Source organism: Carcharodon carcharias, chromosome 7 (assembly GCF_017639515.1).
Source record: "Carcharodon carcharias isolate sCarCar2 chromosome 7, sCarCar2.pri, whole genome shotgun sequence".
Classification (NCBI taxonomy): domain Eukaryota; kingdom Metazoa; phylum Chordata; class Chondrichthyes; order Lamniformes; family Lamnidae; genus Carcharodon; species Carcharodon carcharias.
The window spans coordinates 186053117-186070289 of NC_054473.1; the positions used below are offsets into that span (position 1 = coordinate 186053117).

General features: G+C 44.4%; 1 protein-coding gene across 7 annotated transcripts; it reads right to left on the bottom strand.

Moving 5' to 3' along the window:
• Positions 1-1516: 1516 nt before the first annotated feature.
• Positions 1517-16867, bottom strand: tk2 (thymidine kinase 2). 7 transcript variants are annotated; one of them, XM_041192466.1, is made up of 10 exons: positions 16772-16867; positions 15428-15471; positions 12810-12884; positions 10981-11034; positions 8951-9040; positions 7896-7969; positions 6245-6333; positions 4401-4480; positions 2225-2305; positions 1517-2067 (listed from the first exon to the last, which is right to left on the bottom strand). In XM_041192466.1, exons 5-10 carry the CDS (start codon positions 9032-9034, stop codon positions 1960-1962), a joined length of 516 nt encoding a protein of 171 aa, XP_041048400.1. In that variant the 5' UTR covers positions 9035-9040; positions 10981-11034; positions 12810-12884; positions 15428-15471; positions 16772-16867; the 3' UTR covers positions 1517-1959. The 7 variants fall into 7 exon arrangements, with proteins under 7 accessions (XP_041048400.1, XP_041048395.1, XP_041048396.1 ...); XM_041192461.1 differs by lacking the exon at positions 16772-16867 and adding an exon at positions 16216-16402; XM_041192462.1 differs by lacking the exons at positions 10981-11034; positions 16772-16867 and adding an exon at positions 16216-16402.
• Positions 16868-17173: the final 306 nt, after the last annotated feature.

Here is a 17173-nt window from a genome sequence, read left to right on the forward strand (position 1 = left end):
AAGGGAAGAACTTTTAGAACAGAGATGAGGAGAAACTTCTTTAGCCAGAGAGTGGTGAATCTGAGGAATTCATTGCCACAGAAGGCAGTGAAAGCCAGGTCATTGAGTGTAATTAAAACCGAGATAGATAGGTTCTTGATTGGGAGGGGGATCAAAGGTTACGGGGAGAAGGCAGGAGAATGGGGTTGAGAAACTTAGCAGCCATGATTGAATGGCGGGGCAGACTCGATGGGCCGATTGGCCTAATTTCTGCTCCTATGTCTTATGGGGTCCAACAGCTGCTTCCTCTCCCAGGCCAACCTACCGAGCATTGAGGCGTTAATCACCCAAAACCTGCTCCGCTGAGCAGGACATGCCATTTGAAAGCTCAACACCAGACTCCCAAAACAACTACTTTACTTGGAACTCAGTCACACAGGAGTCTCCCAGGAGGACAGTGGAAACACTTCAGAGATGTCTTCAAAGCATCGCGGAAGAGGCCGAGCATGCCCACTGACTCACGGGAGACCCTGGTTAGTGACCGATCAAAATGGAGAAGGCTCATCCGGGGAGGTAGTGAAAACATCGAGAGATTTCATCATGAACATGTAGAGGCGAAGCTAAGGCATCAGAGAGAGGCACAAACCTCCAAACAACTCATCTACCCGACCCTCCAAGCACCACCTACCCCACAGGTGACAGAGTCTGCAGATTGTGCACTGGAATCATCGGCCATTTCAGAGCCCATCAAACTGGAGGGGAAGAAGTCATCCTCGATCCTGAGGGACTGCATAAGATGATGATTGTACAATAGCCCAGTACGTTACAGGAGGCCATTCAGCCCATTAAGTCTACATTGGCTCTTTTGAAGAGCCATTCAGTTAGCCCCATTCACTCACTTTATTCCCATATCCCTGCAACTTTTTCCTTGAATTTATCCAATTCCTTTTTGGGAGCTGCTATTGAATTTGTATCCACCAATCAAGCAGCATATTCCAAATCCTAACCAGTGTATAAACACGTTTATACTCATGTCATCTCTTGTTCTCTTACCAATCACTTTAAACCTGTGCCCTGATTAGCAGTGCTTCAGCCATCGAAACAGTTTATGATTTTAAACACCTCTATCAAATCTCCTCTTAGACATCTCTGCTTCATGGGAAACAACCCCAGCTTCTCAGCCCATCCCATAAGTGTAAAGCCTCAGCTCTGGAACCATCCTAGTATAAATCTCTTCTGCATTCTCTCCAAAGCCTTCTCTAATGCACGATGGCCAAAATTGGATACAATACGCCAGCTAGGGTCAAACTAGGGTTTTGTATAGATTTAGCATAACTACCTGATTTTTTTGTAATCCATGCCTCTATTAATAAAATCCTATCTCCCATATGCTTTAACACTCCATACGTGAGGGAAAAAGGAACAGAAAGTTATGCTGACAGAGAGATGATGTAGAGTGGGAGATGGCTCATGTGGAGCATTGACATTGACTAAGTGTGTTGTAGCACCTTCAGCAGGTATCAAGCTATGCTGACAATTACATGTATTTTGTTTTTTATATGTACAAGCTGCATGATACTTGCACCTGACCAACTGCTGTCACAATATCATTTAAAAATGTCCAAATCCCCCATCCCATAATTCGTGTGGAACGTAACATCTCCTAGAGGTCAGGAATGGCACAGGAACAAGAACAGAATGGTGACCAGCTCGAAACACAAGTAGCAGCTAGAGGACATGGCCAAAATCGAGGGTGAAGAGATTCAAAGTGTTAGGTAGAGGATGCCTTTCAATTAAGTTTCCGATAAAGTGAGTTCTAAACTGGTCACCGAAGCATCTCTGAGTCGTTCCAATTGGTCCAAATTGTTCCAAGTGGGAGTTTACGGCAAGCAGAATCTAAAATTTTAATGGGATAGTTGTCAGTTTTTGGTCACATAGCATGGATTGTTATGCGAAAGGTTTAAGTTACTGATCCTCCCGTTACACGCAATTTTTAGGGAATTTTGTGCAAACGGGATACAGAATCTTCTCCCTGTGGTCCTCGAATTGTTTCAGCATCTTCTGGAGATCGTGGTCTGCAGGGATCACCTAGAACAGAGAATCAAAATAATGAGATGAGGACAGACCGCACAAGCAGAGGATGAAATCAGTACACTATCCACTCAGTATCAGCCATTACAATCAGCTGCTTTCCCACCTCTTCAGACTTTGAGTTAGTAATATATTTTCCAGTTATATTACTCACCAACACTGGGGCAGGTACTTTGAAGGAAGCCTGTTTGATCAGCCAGTCTTCATAAAGCTCATGAAGAGTTTCTAAATACTCCTGACAAATGGGACACAGTCAGCAGTGAGAGAAATCCATGAAATGGAAGCTATGTTCCTCCCCAATTTCCCCCACCCACCCCAACCCCAACCACATGAATATCCTCTCCAGCAGGTGCCAAGTCCTTCCTGGGATACAGTCCCTGCGCCCTGCATCAGGTGCTCTCGCTGGCACCTTGCCTGAGCAGCTGCTCTTCAGGTTTGTCAGCTAGCTGTTTAACTGTGATAGGCATCACAGCTCAACTGATGACCTCACACATGTACATTCCAGTGGTTTCGGGGTGGGGGGGGTGGGGGCGCGTGGTAGCATGCAGTGGCACATGGCATTAAGGAGCGCAAACCCTGGCTCATTTCCAATCCTCCTCCTCCTTCTTCAGTCCAAGTGTCCTGAGGCCAATTGTACTTTGCCCCCAACACAGACAAGTGACAGACTCTGGGGCCTCTGATCCACATACCTCAGCATCACACTAACTGCTATTTCATCCAGCTAGACTCTGGAGAATATCTAAACAGCTGAAGCCATTGCCTTCTGTCTAAACTACAACATCTGTGCCCACATTTCCAATTCTATAATCCTTCACCCAAAACCAAGATCTGAACCAGAACAGTTTGTAATTTCAGTGTCCTATTCAACCCCCATTTTTCTTCCTTTATTCTTTCACAGGTCGTGGGCTTCAGTGACAAGACCAGCATTTGTTGCCCATCCCTACTTGTCCTTGAACTGAGTGGCTTGCTCGGACATTTCAGAAATTAGTTAAGAGTCAACCATATTGCTGTGGGTCTGGAGTCACACATAGGCTAGACCAGGTAAGAATGGCAGATTTCCTTCCCTAAAGGACATTAGTGAACCAGATGAGGTTTTACAGCAATCAATGGTTTTGTGGTCACTATTACTGAGACTAGCTTTATATTCCAGTCTTAATTAATTGAACTTAAATTCCACCAGCTGCCACCAGTGTGGGATTTGAACTCATTTCCCCAGAGCATTAACCTGGGCCTCTGGATTACTGGTCCAGTGACATTACCACTAAGCCACCATCTTACCATTTGAGCTTCCACTCTCCAACAAAAAAAATTCCACCTCCCCAACATCACCTGCCTTAAACCATCTACCGGTGAAACTCTCACCCACCGCACTGCCATCTCCAGACTTAACCATTCCAATGCTTTCACAACCAGCCTCCCACCCCCTATAAACTTGAGCTCATCTGAGCTGCCCGTATCCTAACTCACATCAAGTACCGTTCACCCATGACCCCTGTGCTCACTGACCTACATGGAATCCTGGTCCAGCAACACCTTGATTTTGAAATTCTCATCCTTGCATTCAAATCCTTCCACAGCTTCATGTCTCCCATTCTCTGTAACCTTTCCATCACAAAGATGCCCATTCTCCAGATTTGGTTCTTCTCATCTCTTATGCACCACACACTTCCTTCACCTGACCATTTCTGGCCAATGTCTTCTAGACCCCTCTGCCTCTCCACCTCCCTCTCACGTAGTGGTATTAATGCTGGATCTAGTGATCCAGAAACCCAGGAGTAATGATCTGGGGACCTGGATTCGAATCCCGCCACAGCAGGTGGTGAAATTTGAAATCATTAAAAATCTGGAATTAAAAAGTCTAATGATGATCATGGAACCATTGTCAATTGTTGTAAAAACCCATCTGGTTCACTAATGTCCTTTAGCGGAGCAAACCTGCCATCCTTACCTGATCTGGCCTACATGTGACTCCAGACCCACAGCAATGTGGTTTGAATCTTAAATGCCCTCTGAACAAGGGCAATTAGGGATGGGCAATAAATGCTGGCCTAGCCAGTGACGCCCACATCCCATAAACAAATTAAAAAAATCTAACTCCTTAAACAAGCCTTTGCTCACCCCATCGAATGATCTTCGGTCTAATCCTCATATCTGTATGAAGACCCTTCAAATACTTTAATGACATTAACAGGCACTAAATGAATGTGGGGATGATAAACGACACAAAGGATGAATGAACCGATGCGCCCTCATCAGGAACTCGCCAACCAGGGAAGAGTGCACCTTGTCCTGTCCGCTCCATCCAGACCCTTTCAAATTTGCCTTCTCACCAAGGGAATAACTTTTTCCTCATTCCGACACCGGGTTTTCAGTCTCTGGTAACATGTCTCAGGAGTAGTTTGAAGGTACACTGGGAAGGAAGGAGATTGAGGAGTTGACATGTGTTAGGATCCTTGCAAAAGATAAAAAGGGGCCTTTTTTTTTTTAAACCCCCACACTCCTTATCCAGCCAATCCCTTCCCAGACCCAACCTGCATTTGATTCCCCTGTGGGTGTACACTTCCAGTTAACAAAAGGACATCATTTGAACTGAGCATTAGAATAGTAAGACTTAGTTACAGATAGCATTGCTGAGTTAGCTTTTATTTCTCATTAGTTATTTATTGTAGTGAAATTTATTTATTTATGAATAATGAAGAGATTCCCAAACTCCAATTGTAGATCCCTTACCCCGGCCCTGGCTAAGAACAGCTAGCCCTGTTCTTAGGGTTAAGCAATGCCCTCTAATAACAGAGTCTTACAATTCTAACACTCAGTTCCAAATGATGTCCTTTTATTATCAGAATTTATACAGCAGAGGAGGCGACCATTTGGCCCATTGTGTCCGTGTCATCTCTTCGAAAGAGTTATTCAATTGATCCTGCTCCCTGTCTTTTTCCCCCATATCCCTGCAGTTTGCTCTTTCTTCAAATATTTATCCAACACCCCTTTTGAAAGTCATGAATCTGCTTCCACCACCTTTTCAGGCAACACATTCCAGATCACAACTCACTGCACTAAAATAAGCCTCATCATCCCCACTGGTTCTTTTGCCAATTTCCTTTAATTTGTGTCCTCTAGTTACCAAACCTCCTGGCCAGTGGAAACTGTTTTCCCTCCCACCTGTCCACCACCCCTGAACACTTCCATCAAATCCCCCCACCCCCCAGATCCTCTCTACTCTGAAGTGAGGGGTGCAGCTGGGGCTATTCCATACTGTCCAGCTTAACTTTTAATATTTGCTCTCTCCGTGTACAATACCCAAGATAGATGAACAAAGAGAACTAAATTATATACCAGGTGCTGGAATGGGAAGCTCAGGACCAGATGTGAGCCAGATTTGGGGATTTTAGGTCCTGGGCCTAGCATGTAATTATAATACATAAAACAAAGCGTGAAAAATAACGAATTAAAAAAGGGCTTTTTTCAAATTGCTAGCCAGGGTGCCAGCCTCAAATTAGTCAGGTTTCAGGTTTGAGATGCTGGAAAAGGGGTCTGGTATTTGTATACATTATGGATACAGGGGACCTTATATAGTGTGCATTGTAGATACATGGGGGAGACAGGGTGTTGCTATTCTTTGTAAGTAATAAAGAAATCACAATATAACACATATTAGCATTACCAACTCATACATTCACTGCCACTTGTCAACCAAGCCCGAAGGTTATCCAGTTTTTACTGTGTGCGGGCTGCTGCAATATCTGAGGAGCTGGACACATATCACTGGAGAACTGGGAGGGAAGGTCATTGATGAAGCAGCTGAAGATGCTTGGGCCTAGGACACTACCCTGAGGAACTCCTGCAGTGATGTCCTGGAACTCCGGTGACTGACCTCCAACAACCACAACCATCTTCCTTTCCGTTAGGTGTGACTCCAACCAGCAGAGAGTCCCCATCAGCCTCAGGACAGTGAGGACTCTTTGATACCACACTCGTTCGAACGCTGTCTAGACAGTGGGTACTCTCACCTCACCTGTCTGTACTACAAACATGGGAATGTTTGTAACTCCACGCAATCGCTTTTACAATGCATCAAGTACATTGTTTACATCACAAGCGCACAGACATTAAATGGTGCTTTGATAGTATGGAATTCTTAAGCCCCTCTCCCACATTTGTTAGTGGCTCTTACCAATCAAATCAACTGGAATATCGGTGTTCGTCACGATCCAATTAAACCACTCAGTCAGCACAGCATAATCCACTTCTGGCATGATGGATCTGGGGTGGGGGGAAAGGCAAGTGTTATTCAGCATTCCTCCAGTGGCAGTGCAGGGAGGAAATCAATCTTAAAATTAGGACTAGGCAATCCAGGACTCTGCTTCCTGAAATTCTGGATCTCTCAGCATCCACAACCGTTTCTCAGAGAGAGCAACCAACTAGAAATTTCTAGAGCGAGAATCAATAGATTTTTGTTGGTCAAGGGCAGCAGCGTCAGGTAAATGAAGGTGAGGAACAGATCAGTCATGATCTCATTGAATGGCAGAACAAACTCAAAGTCCCCAAATCTGATCCTATGTTCGATATCACCCAAAGACCTCCCACTGCAACGAGCTCTCAGCTCAGAGACAGCTTTCCCATCTCAGTTAGAGGGTTCAGGGTTTGAACCTCAGTCCAGACAGTCCTGACAAGTGGAGACCAGAGCTCCAGCTTGGAATTCCAGGCTGGCATCCAGTGGGTTATTCATGTAAGGGGGGTGGGGAGGCAGGGGGTTGTGGGTTCTGATTGAACCTCCCACCATGAGACTAACACCCAGGACTTGTGTGAAGACACAGAGAAGCATTCATGTTGCAGCCTGTCAAGCTATGACTCACTCTGTGAATCCTCCAAGTCTTTCACACTATTTTCTCAAGGGAAAAGCAAGGAGGTACAAAAAGCTCTTGCTACATCCTCACTGTGTTGAAACCAATCATTCTCTCTGGATTTCAGACCCCTAGGGAGCTTCACCTACAATCAAGGGTGCTCAGAAGCAGCCCACCAAAAACATGTTGGCGTTTTCCCTCTACATGAACCCACCAGCCTGGCCCCACTCTCCCACTCCCTCACTACGTCCAGTAACATTTGTGTTTCTCAAGCAACCAATCTGCTTTGAAAATAATTGCTGGAGATTTCAACCTCCCTAATGTGATAGGATCCTTCAGGATAGTGACTAATTCACCTGGATTAAAATTTATTGATACCAAGCCACACGGGAAGAGCTATTGGAAGCTTGGTCAAAGAGGTGGGTTTTAAGGAGGCAGGGAGGGGATTCCAATGCTTAAAGCCCAAACAGCTGAAGACACAGCCCTAATGGCGCAGTGAGAAAGGAAGGCGTGCATTTACATAGCACCTTTCAGGATGTCACAACGTGCTTTAAAGCCAATGCAGTACTTGGGAGTGTGGTCATCATTTATAATGTAGAAGTGAGCAATGTACAAGGGGCCAGAATTTGAGGAATGCAGAGTTCTAGGAGGTTTGGAGGGGATAACAGAGGTAGAGGGGAGGGGGCCATTGAGGGGTTGAATACAAAGGTTAGAATAATAATCTAAAAAAAAGTGTATTACACACTTTAGCAAGGTAAACTCTCAATCATCTAAACTCCAAACTGTAGAGATTAACCTATTACTAAACCTTTCCTCTTAACTCAGTCCCTGTCTTCATTTACTTGAAGGTGAAAACTACCAGACAATAATAACCATGTTTATATTTCCCAGACCATGAGAGGCAGAGTCATGTCAACCCAAGTGGTGAATGAGTGATGAGAGTTAGCATTGACTTTGTTGGCCATACCCAGTAGTGCTCACCCTCGGTAATGGTTCTCCACAAAGACATACTTTGCGCTGTAAATGGACCTCTCGATCATTCGGATTGGCACCGTCTTCAAAAGACAAAACATCAAAGAATTAGAGACAATTTACAACATAAACAGGCCATTCAGCCCAAAACATCAGTGCCTGCATTAGTGCTCTACTTGAGCATCCTCCCACTTTCAGTTAATCCCATCAGAATAACCTTTTATTCCTTCATGTGTTAACCTCGTTTCTCTTACTGTATCTACGCTATTTGTCTCAATGACTGAATATGATTGCAGGTTCCACATTCTCACCACTCTCCGGGTAAAGAACCTGAATTCTCTTTAGGATTCTTTTTCTTCCTGGGGTTATCTTAAATTGAGAGCCCCTAGTTTTAGACTCTTTTCACCCCAAAACAAGTGAAAAATCTCTACATCAACCCTATCATAATCTCAAAGACCTCTATCGGGTCACCCCTCAGCATTCTCTTTTCTAGGGAAGAGAGCTCTGGCCCATTCAGTCCTTCTGGTAATTCACAGAATCACACAGAGTGGAGAAGAGGCCCATCGGCCCATCGAGTCTGCACCGACATGTGAGAAACACCTGATCTACCTACCTAATCCCATTTACCAGCACTTGGCCCATAGCCTTGAATGTTATGACATGCCAAGTGCTCATCCAGGTACTTTTTAAAGGATGTGAGGCAACCCGCCTCCAACACCCTCCCAGGCAGCACATTCCAGACCGTCACCACCCTCTGGGTAAAAAGTTTTTCCTCACATCCCCCCTAAACCTCCTGCCCTTCACCTTGAACTTACATCCCCTAGTGACTGACCCTTCAACTAGTTGTAACCTCTCCATTCTAGGAATATCCTTATTGGTCAATGTTATTTTACACACATTCTTCAGTGTCTCTGTATCCTTTTTGTTATATGGAAATCAGAACCGAGCACAGTACACCAAGTCTGGTCTAACTAAGTTTAAGTGTTGCATAAATTCTCAGTGCAGATAATTACTTTACTTCTTCAAAATAAAGACGCTCTTTCTTTTCCGTTAAACATACATACCTGAGGTTGCATGTGCTGCTGCAACATCGTGAGCTGCACGTAGGACTGAAGTGTAATCGCCCAGCGCGAGGGATTTTCATACATCAATGCCTAGCAACAAAATTATCCAGGTGTGAATAAATCTTGGAAGCTATGCATTCCCAGTGGCTCATTTTCATCAATGTATCTTCAATGCTGATCTGTGACGGGCTGCATGTGCTCAAGATGGCAACAGGAAAGAGGTGTGGGAGGAGTAATGTTCATCAGGGGTACCAAGAAAAGGGCGAGTTCATCTGCCCCACCACAATCAAAAAGCTCATCATTGGTCACCCACTAGACTCAAGCGCAAGAATTGGCCAATTGGACGAGGCACTCAAGGATAACTGTCCCCTGAAAAGGTCAGTACCATGAGTGGAGCGGGGTGGGTGCATGGGTGGGGGAGGAGATAGGAATTGGGATCATGTAGCAGCGTGTTACTGAACTCAATCCTGGGAACACAAGTCACAACACATCCGAATTCAGTTTCAAAAGAAGTTGGTCTCAGTAAAAGTGAGCACAAAGTTGTCAGATTATGGTATAATCCCAGTTGGTTTACTGATGTCCTTCAGGGCAGAAACCTGCCATCTTTACTGGACCTGGTCTATATGTGCCAGCGCCACACCAGCCCGGTTGTCTCTTGGCTGCTCTCTGAAGTGGCCTCAAGATGAAAGCTCACTATTGCCTTCTCAGCGCAATAAATGCCAACCTTGCCAACGATGCCCACACAGGAATTGGAGATACCACGGATTCAACTGAATCAGCTGTACACAACAGAAAGCAAATTAAGAGGGGACACTGCTCAAAATCTTGCTCAAGCTCAAAATCCCACCCAACAAGAGTGTTTTGTATTATCCCTGTGGGATGGCCCACTTCTGGCCTATCCCTTCCCTATTTGTTAGAGGAGGAATTCTGTCATCCTTACCCAGTCTGGACCTATGTGTGACTCCAGTCCCACGAAGTGGTCATCTCTTGACCACCCTCTAAAACAGCCTAATCTTCAGGATCTATTGCTCTACTCTATTGAATCTACCAAACTACAACACCAGCTAGACATCACAGCCCACATTCTCACTCACACAGCAACACCTGCCCATACCCCCTCACCTCCTCCTCTACCCCTATTTTGACAAGGTCTGACACCAATCTAGTGCCAACATGTTTTTTTTATTTTTTATTTGTTCATTCTAGGGATGTGTGCATCGCTGGAAAAGCTGGCATTTATTGTTCATCCCTAGTTGCCTTTGAGAAAGCGGTGATGGGCCACCTTCTTGAACAGCTGCATAGGAACAAAGGAGCGGGAGGAGGCTATTTGGTCCTTTGAGCCTGCTTTCCCGGACCCACTCCTGCTCCTGACATTGTGTCACTAACCCCCAAAATCACAGAAGGACATTATATTTCTGGATATTGATGATGGAAGTTCATTACCAAGTCTTCAAGTAGCTGCATGACCAGGTACAAATATCACAATTTGCCACCGAAGATCAAGAGAAAGACACTCACTTGAACACAAAACAATTTGAACCCAACGATGAAGGAATGGTGATATAGTTGCAAGTCAAGTGGTTTGGAAGGGAATGTGCAGGTGGTGGTGTTCCCATGTGTCTGTACCCTTGTCCTTTTCAGTGTTGGGAGTTTGTATGCTTGGGAGCTGCTGTCTAAGAATCCTTAGTGAGTTGGATGCAGTGCACTCAAAGAGTCTCACCCTCACCTTCAAATCACTTCATGCCTCACCCATCTTAAGTCAGTATCACTCCAGTTGTACATTCCTGCACACCTACCTCCAAGTTCCCACAACATCAGTCGCTCCCTCAACTATGTTAGTCACACCCTGTCCTCTGGAACCCTATTCCCTCATCTCCTCCCACCTTCGAGAACCTTTTACTCCAACGATGAGCTCAACCCTAACGCCTCTTTCCCCCGGTCTGAAACCCCTTTTCCTTCTTACGCTCACAAATACATTCCAATGTGCAATACAAGGATTGGAAGTTGGAAATAAAAGTCCTTGTTCTTACCAGTAAGTTGTGGCTCCAGATATCTCTCCATTTTGACAGGGGCTCTTTCAGGGCCTGCCACAGCATAAAAAAATAAAGCTTTACAAGGACAGACAGTAGAACCTCCGAGCGATATCAAGGACCTGGCTATACCTGACTGTCTCTCTCAGGGTCAAAAGTTTGAATTTGGAGATGACAACTCCTGCTACCAAAAGTCTAGTTTATTTTGTGACATTTCCATTATCACTACAGGGACAAATGCAGCAGTGATACATCGGCCTTGGATTGAGTGCAGTTCAGATTCACTAGAATGACACCTGGGCTAACAGGGTTAAGTTAGGAGGGTGAATTGCATTGACTAGGCTCGAATTCCTGTGAGTAAAGAATATTAAACGGTGATCTGCTCGATTAAAGGAATTCTGGTGGGGCAGTGGGAGGGCCAGGGGTTCAGAACCGGGCAGGGGATTTGTCGGGGAAAGAGGCAGTAGAACCTTAATCAGGTCCAGGCAGTTCAGGGGTAATATCAGGAAGCACTGCTTCACACAAAGTGGGAGCAGAAATCTGGAACTCCCCTCGCAAAAAGCTGTTGAGGCTGTGGTTCAGTTGGAAATTTCAAAACAAAAGGTTGATAGATTTTTGTTGCATAAAGTTGTTAAAGAAAAGGGAACTAAGGAGAGTAAACAAGTTGAAATATATTTCAGCCACGATCTAATCGAATGGTCGACTCAGTGACCTCAGGCCAACTAGTGTCACCAACAGCAAAATAAAACCAATGATTGGTCTCCTGTACACTTCATTGATTGGTGGGACGCACTAACATTAAAAACAGGAGGAGACCATTCAGCCACTGCCACCAACCTGCTCCGCAACCCAATTAGATGATAGCTGATCTACAACTCAACTCCACTTACCCACCATTGTTCAATATCACCCAACATCCTAAACCTAACAAAAATCTAATCGATTTCAATCTCAAAAACACCCCTTGACCCTCAGCATCAACAGCCCTCCACAGTCCAGACAGCATTTCCTAAATTCACTCTAGAATGGTCTGGCTCTAATTTTAAGGTTATGTCTCACTGTTTTGGATTTGCCACCAGAGGAAATCGTTTTATCCATTTCTACGGAGAATAAAATAAACCTGCTCATCAGGCTCAGCATGGTCTGACAGCTGGTTATTTTTAAGATCTGAACTCTAGTTTGATAAGATAGGCTAGATCTAATTAGACTTATTCAAATCTTACAAGTGCAGATCAACCAAACCCTTTGTTCCAGCTAAATGCAATGGCAGGGGTTTGAATGGGAGATACTTCCTCCTGGGAATCCAAAACTAGCAACATGTGCAGGCCTCTGATGCTCTAGTGTCCCTCCCAATTACGCAGCTCAAGACCAGACAATGCCCAGGCTGCCAAAAGCTAGAGCTGGTGGGAATCGAAAATCATCTGAGGCATAAGAAGTCTGTACAATTACAAAAGGATTACATAGGGGAGATGATACTTCCACAGTGGGGGGACCAAAACTGGGGTTATAAATGTAAGATCTTCACCAATATATCCAACAGGGAATTCAGGAGAAATTTATTTACCTAAGCTCCTTAAAATATGAGTGAATGGGAAGGTGTTTGGGTCCATTGGGATTCCATACAATAGGAGTGAGTGGGAAGGGGCTTGATTCATTTAAAAAAAGTTTTCATTAGAGTAATTAGCCTAGCAAGTCACTCAGCTTTATTAAAACATTACAAGAATGACCACAAGGACTGAAGTAGTTCAAGAACAAGTCCCACCATCACCTTCTCAAGGCAATAAATAGCCAGAATGAATTTCAAAGGATTTACACGAGTTGCCATTTACCTCAATATTACAAGCTTTTGCAAAGTACTCCAGGCATGTAGTCTTTCCACTTGCAATATTCCCTTCAACACAAATCTGAAATGAAATATAAAAACAGACAAAACTTGGTTTCCTTGCACAGAAGTCAGTCAATTCCTCCATACTTAAAAAGAGTTAAAATCTAAGGGGAGTTTGGGAAACTCAGCACAGTCCCTGTTGAATGTGGAGCCCAGCCACAAGCCCATCATTGGCAATCTCACCTAGAGATTACAAAGTGGGAGAAGTGGAATAATATCACAACCGGGGAGCTGAGACATACTGATTCTCATTGAAAGCTAAAGCACCTTCTTGAATCTGCCCTTCCCTGTAAGTGCTCCATCATCATAAACTCTGTCTACCCAGTGCTGCCCAAGTCACTGGTTTATCAGGAAGGGAAAATACTTGCATTTATGTAGCATTTTTTTTAAATAACCCACCACAGATCTCACTTTACAACCAATGTAGTATTTTCTGAAATGTAGTCATTGTTGTAATGTAGGAAATGCAGCACCTAATGTACCCACAGCAAGCTCTCACAAGCAGCAAGGTAATAATGACCAGATAGTCTGTTACTCTGGGATGCTGATTGAGGGATAATATTGGCCTGGAGACATGGGCTAATTCTTCAAATCTCTGTTGCATTCTTGCTTGTTGCATATGCTTTTACAGGTATTTACGTTAAGCTATTGTTCAAATGTCTGTACTTACAAAAAAATAAAAGCCCAGATTTTAGTGCTTCAAGATAAAAATGGACAGGAAGGGCTGGTGGGGAAATGATGCTCAGGTATTCAACTATTCCTCAGCAGAAGCAGAGTGAGCATCAGAACTCCAATCTCAAACATTGCTTCTGCTGAGTCTTGCTCAGAACCCATCCCATCTAGATTCAGACTTAAACATGTTGCAATCCTAAATTCAGAAGAAAAGAGCATTTTTCATAATTGCAGGATTGCCCAGAGCACTTTACAGTCAGTTAAGCACGTTTGGATTGTAGCCAGTTATGATGTCAGAAATGCAACAACCAGTTTGCACATTGCAAGCTCCCACAAATAGCAATGAGATACAAATATGCAAATGAGGAGGAGTAGGTCCCTCAAGCCTGCTCCACCATTCAATAAGATCATGGCTGACCTGATTGTAACCTCAACTCCACACTCCTGCCTACCCCCAATAACCTTTCACCTCCTTGCTTATCAAGGATCTATCTAGCTCCGCCTTAAAAAATATTCATAGGCTCTGCTTCCACCGGCTTTTGAGGATGAGAGTTCCAAAGACTCATGATCCCCTGAGAAAAAAATTCTCCTCATGTATCTTAAATGAGCAACCCCTTATTTTTAAATAGTGACTCCAAGTTCTAGATTCTCCCAGAAGAGGGAACATCCTCTCCACATCTACCCTATCAAGACCCCTCAGGATCTTATATGTTCCAATATGCTTACGTGACCAGAAAGTCAATGGGAATGGGTTTAGTCCATTGGGATTGTCTATTATCTGTTTTGATAATGTTGATTCAGTTATGTAGAAAGATTGGAGGAATTAGGACTGTTTTCCTTGGAGAACAGGAGGCTGAGAGGAGATTTGATAGAGGTATTCAAAATCATGAAGGGTCTGAACAGAGAAGAGAGGGAGAAACTGTTCCCATTGGCGCAAGGGTCGAGAACCGGAGGGCACAGGTTTAAGATGATTGGCAAAAGAAGCAATATCAACATAAGGAAAAACTTTTTCACACAGCGAGCGATTAGCACCTGGAACGCACTGCCTAAGGGCGTGGTGGAGACAGCTTCAATCGAGACATTCCAGGGGGAATTAGATCATTATCTGAAAAGGAAAAATTGCCAGGCTACAGGGGAAAAGTAGGGGAGTGGCACTTGGTTAATTGCTCCTTCAGAGAGCCAGCACAGATATGATGGGCCGAATAGTCTTGTTCTGTGCCATAACCATTCTATGTTCTACAATTGAGGAAGGCAAGTTAGCCGGGAGACTGTAGCGAACTCCCTGCTATTCTTTAAGCAGTGCCATGGGACCTTTTATGGACAACACTCAGCAAGATAAAGCCTCTGTTTAACACCACATCTAGAAGGTTACACCTCAGGCAATTCAGCACTCCCTCACTTCTGCCATAAACCGTCAGCCTGAATTGTGTGATCAGGTCCTGGAGTAAGAGTATCTGCAACTGAGTGCAACAAACTGGGCCAAACTCACACTAAATCCTCTCTCAGATTATCTTTCAGATTCAGTGTTTTCCCAATAGCTCTGGTATTCCCCAATTCTGTATTTCTGGGGCTCTGTCAATGTAAAAGTTTCATCGCAGTGTATTACAGTATTTAGTCCTGCACATCTAGAAAACAGCTTGGTGGCAACAGTGTTATGGTTTTAAGATCCTTATGCCATAAGCTCCTTGAGTTCAGTATCAGCAACCATCATGTCCCCTACAAACTAGAGAGCACACAACTCTCGGAAAATTGATTGGTGAAGTGAGTTGGCAGTCTATTCCTGTTCGCTGTAATATATTCCAGGCTGCCTCATAACATGTTCTGACTTGTTGGCATAATTGTACACTACACATCTGTCCACTACTTGGCGACCAACTCTATGATACATACCACTGACTTCTTACCCTCCTTCAGGTTACTGCTGAACAGCCGAACTAGGGGGAAAAACATGGAAACCCATTTAGTAAAAGAATGTAAGAACATAATGAAGGACACACCGAGGTGGGGGGTACAGATAGAGAGACAGGGACACACCGAGTGGGGGGTACAGATAGAAAGACAGGGACACACCGAGGGGGGGGGTACAGATAGAAAGACAGGGACACACCGAGGGGGGGGTACAGATAGAAAGACAGGGACACACCGAGGGGGGGGTACAGATAGAAAGACAGGGACACACCGAGGGGGGGGTTACAGATAGAGAGACAGGGACACACCGAGGGTGGGGTGTGGGGAGGGGGGGTTACAGATAGAGAGACAGGGACACAACGAGGGTGGAGTGGGGTTACAGATAGAGAGAAGGGACACACCGAGGGAGGGAGTTATAGGAAGAGAGAAAGAGACAGGAACACAGTGAGTGGGGGTACAGGGAGAGTGGAAAAGACAGGCACACGGGGGGTACAATGCAATGATATTTCATTGCAGTGTATTCGAGAGTTCAGTTAAAAACGAATCTGACTCTGTACTCAAACCTCAAGGCGATTGGAATCCCAGCCCGTCTGTGCAAAGGAATTTCGACATGGCGACCCAGTGCTGTCAAATCAATACATCTAACTCAGTGTCTGAATTTAAAAGCATTTCTTGACTCGATTATACCCCGGATTTTGTTATTTAATTGCAACGTGCCTGGGTTTGTTACACAATGTAGCCGCTTGTTGCAGTGTCTCTGATACACTCACCTTGGTTCCTACCCGCCGGGGAGCGCCAGCCCCGGGTCAGCTGGAAAAGGCGCTGAAAGTGATTCCAACACCAGACAGACAGACCCAGGAAACCCCACGCAGCCACCGACATGGCAATTTCCCTTCCGGAAGAGAGCTCAAAACAAACAGCTCATTCCCCTCTGCCTCGGAAATGTTTTGAACTCATTCCGCCCCTCAATCGCGAATTTCAGATGCAATTTCCTGAATGGTATCTTTTTTTAACCCCACCTTTTAAAGGGGCGGTGTCCTTAATAAAAATCGCCTCAAACTCCATTCGCAATGATGCGTACAGAGGAATAGTTATTTTCCACAAAATATTGTAGCTATGAAGTTATTTGTTGATACAATTATGCTAATAAATAACATAACCAATATGTCCTGAAAACAATGATGTCTCTACGGAAGAGAAGGTTGATGAGTAAACCCTCACATTAACGGTCCGATAGAGAAAATGTTTCCATTTCCAAAATTATAGGTCACAAATATACAATGGTCACTTATTCCTTTATAAAGAATTCAGGAGAAACTTCCTTACCCAGAGAGTGATTGGAATGTGGAAGTCGCTACCACAGGGAGTGGTTGAGGTGAACAGTATGGATACATTTAAAGGGTAACCGGATAAACACATGAGGCAGAAAGGAATAGAAGGAAATACTGATAGTGTGAGATGATATAGGGCGGGAGCAGGCTTGTGTGGAGTCTAACTGTAACCACTGGCACAGATCAGTTGGGTTGGCTCGTTCTTGTGTCGTAAACACTATATTAAAAAAATTCTCACTGGCAAAAAGCAATAATGATTTTGACCACGAGCGGATGGTATTTACTAATCACCCCTTTGGTGCTTACATAAGCACCAATTTACAATTGAGTTCCTCGCATATCCCCAATCCTGTTTCCCATGTGTACAATCCCACTAGCTTCACTCACAAGAACCAGA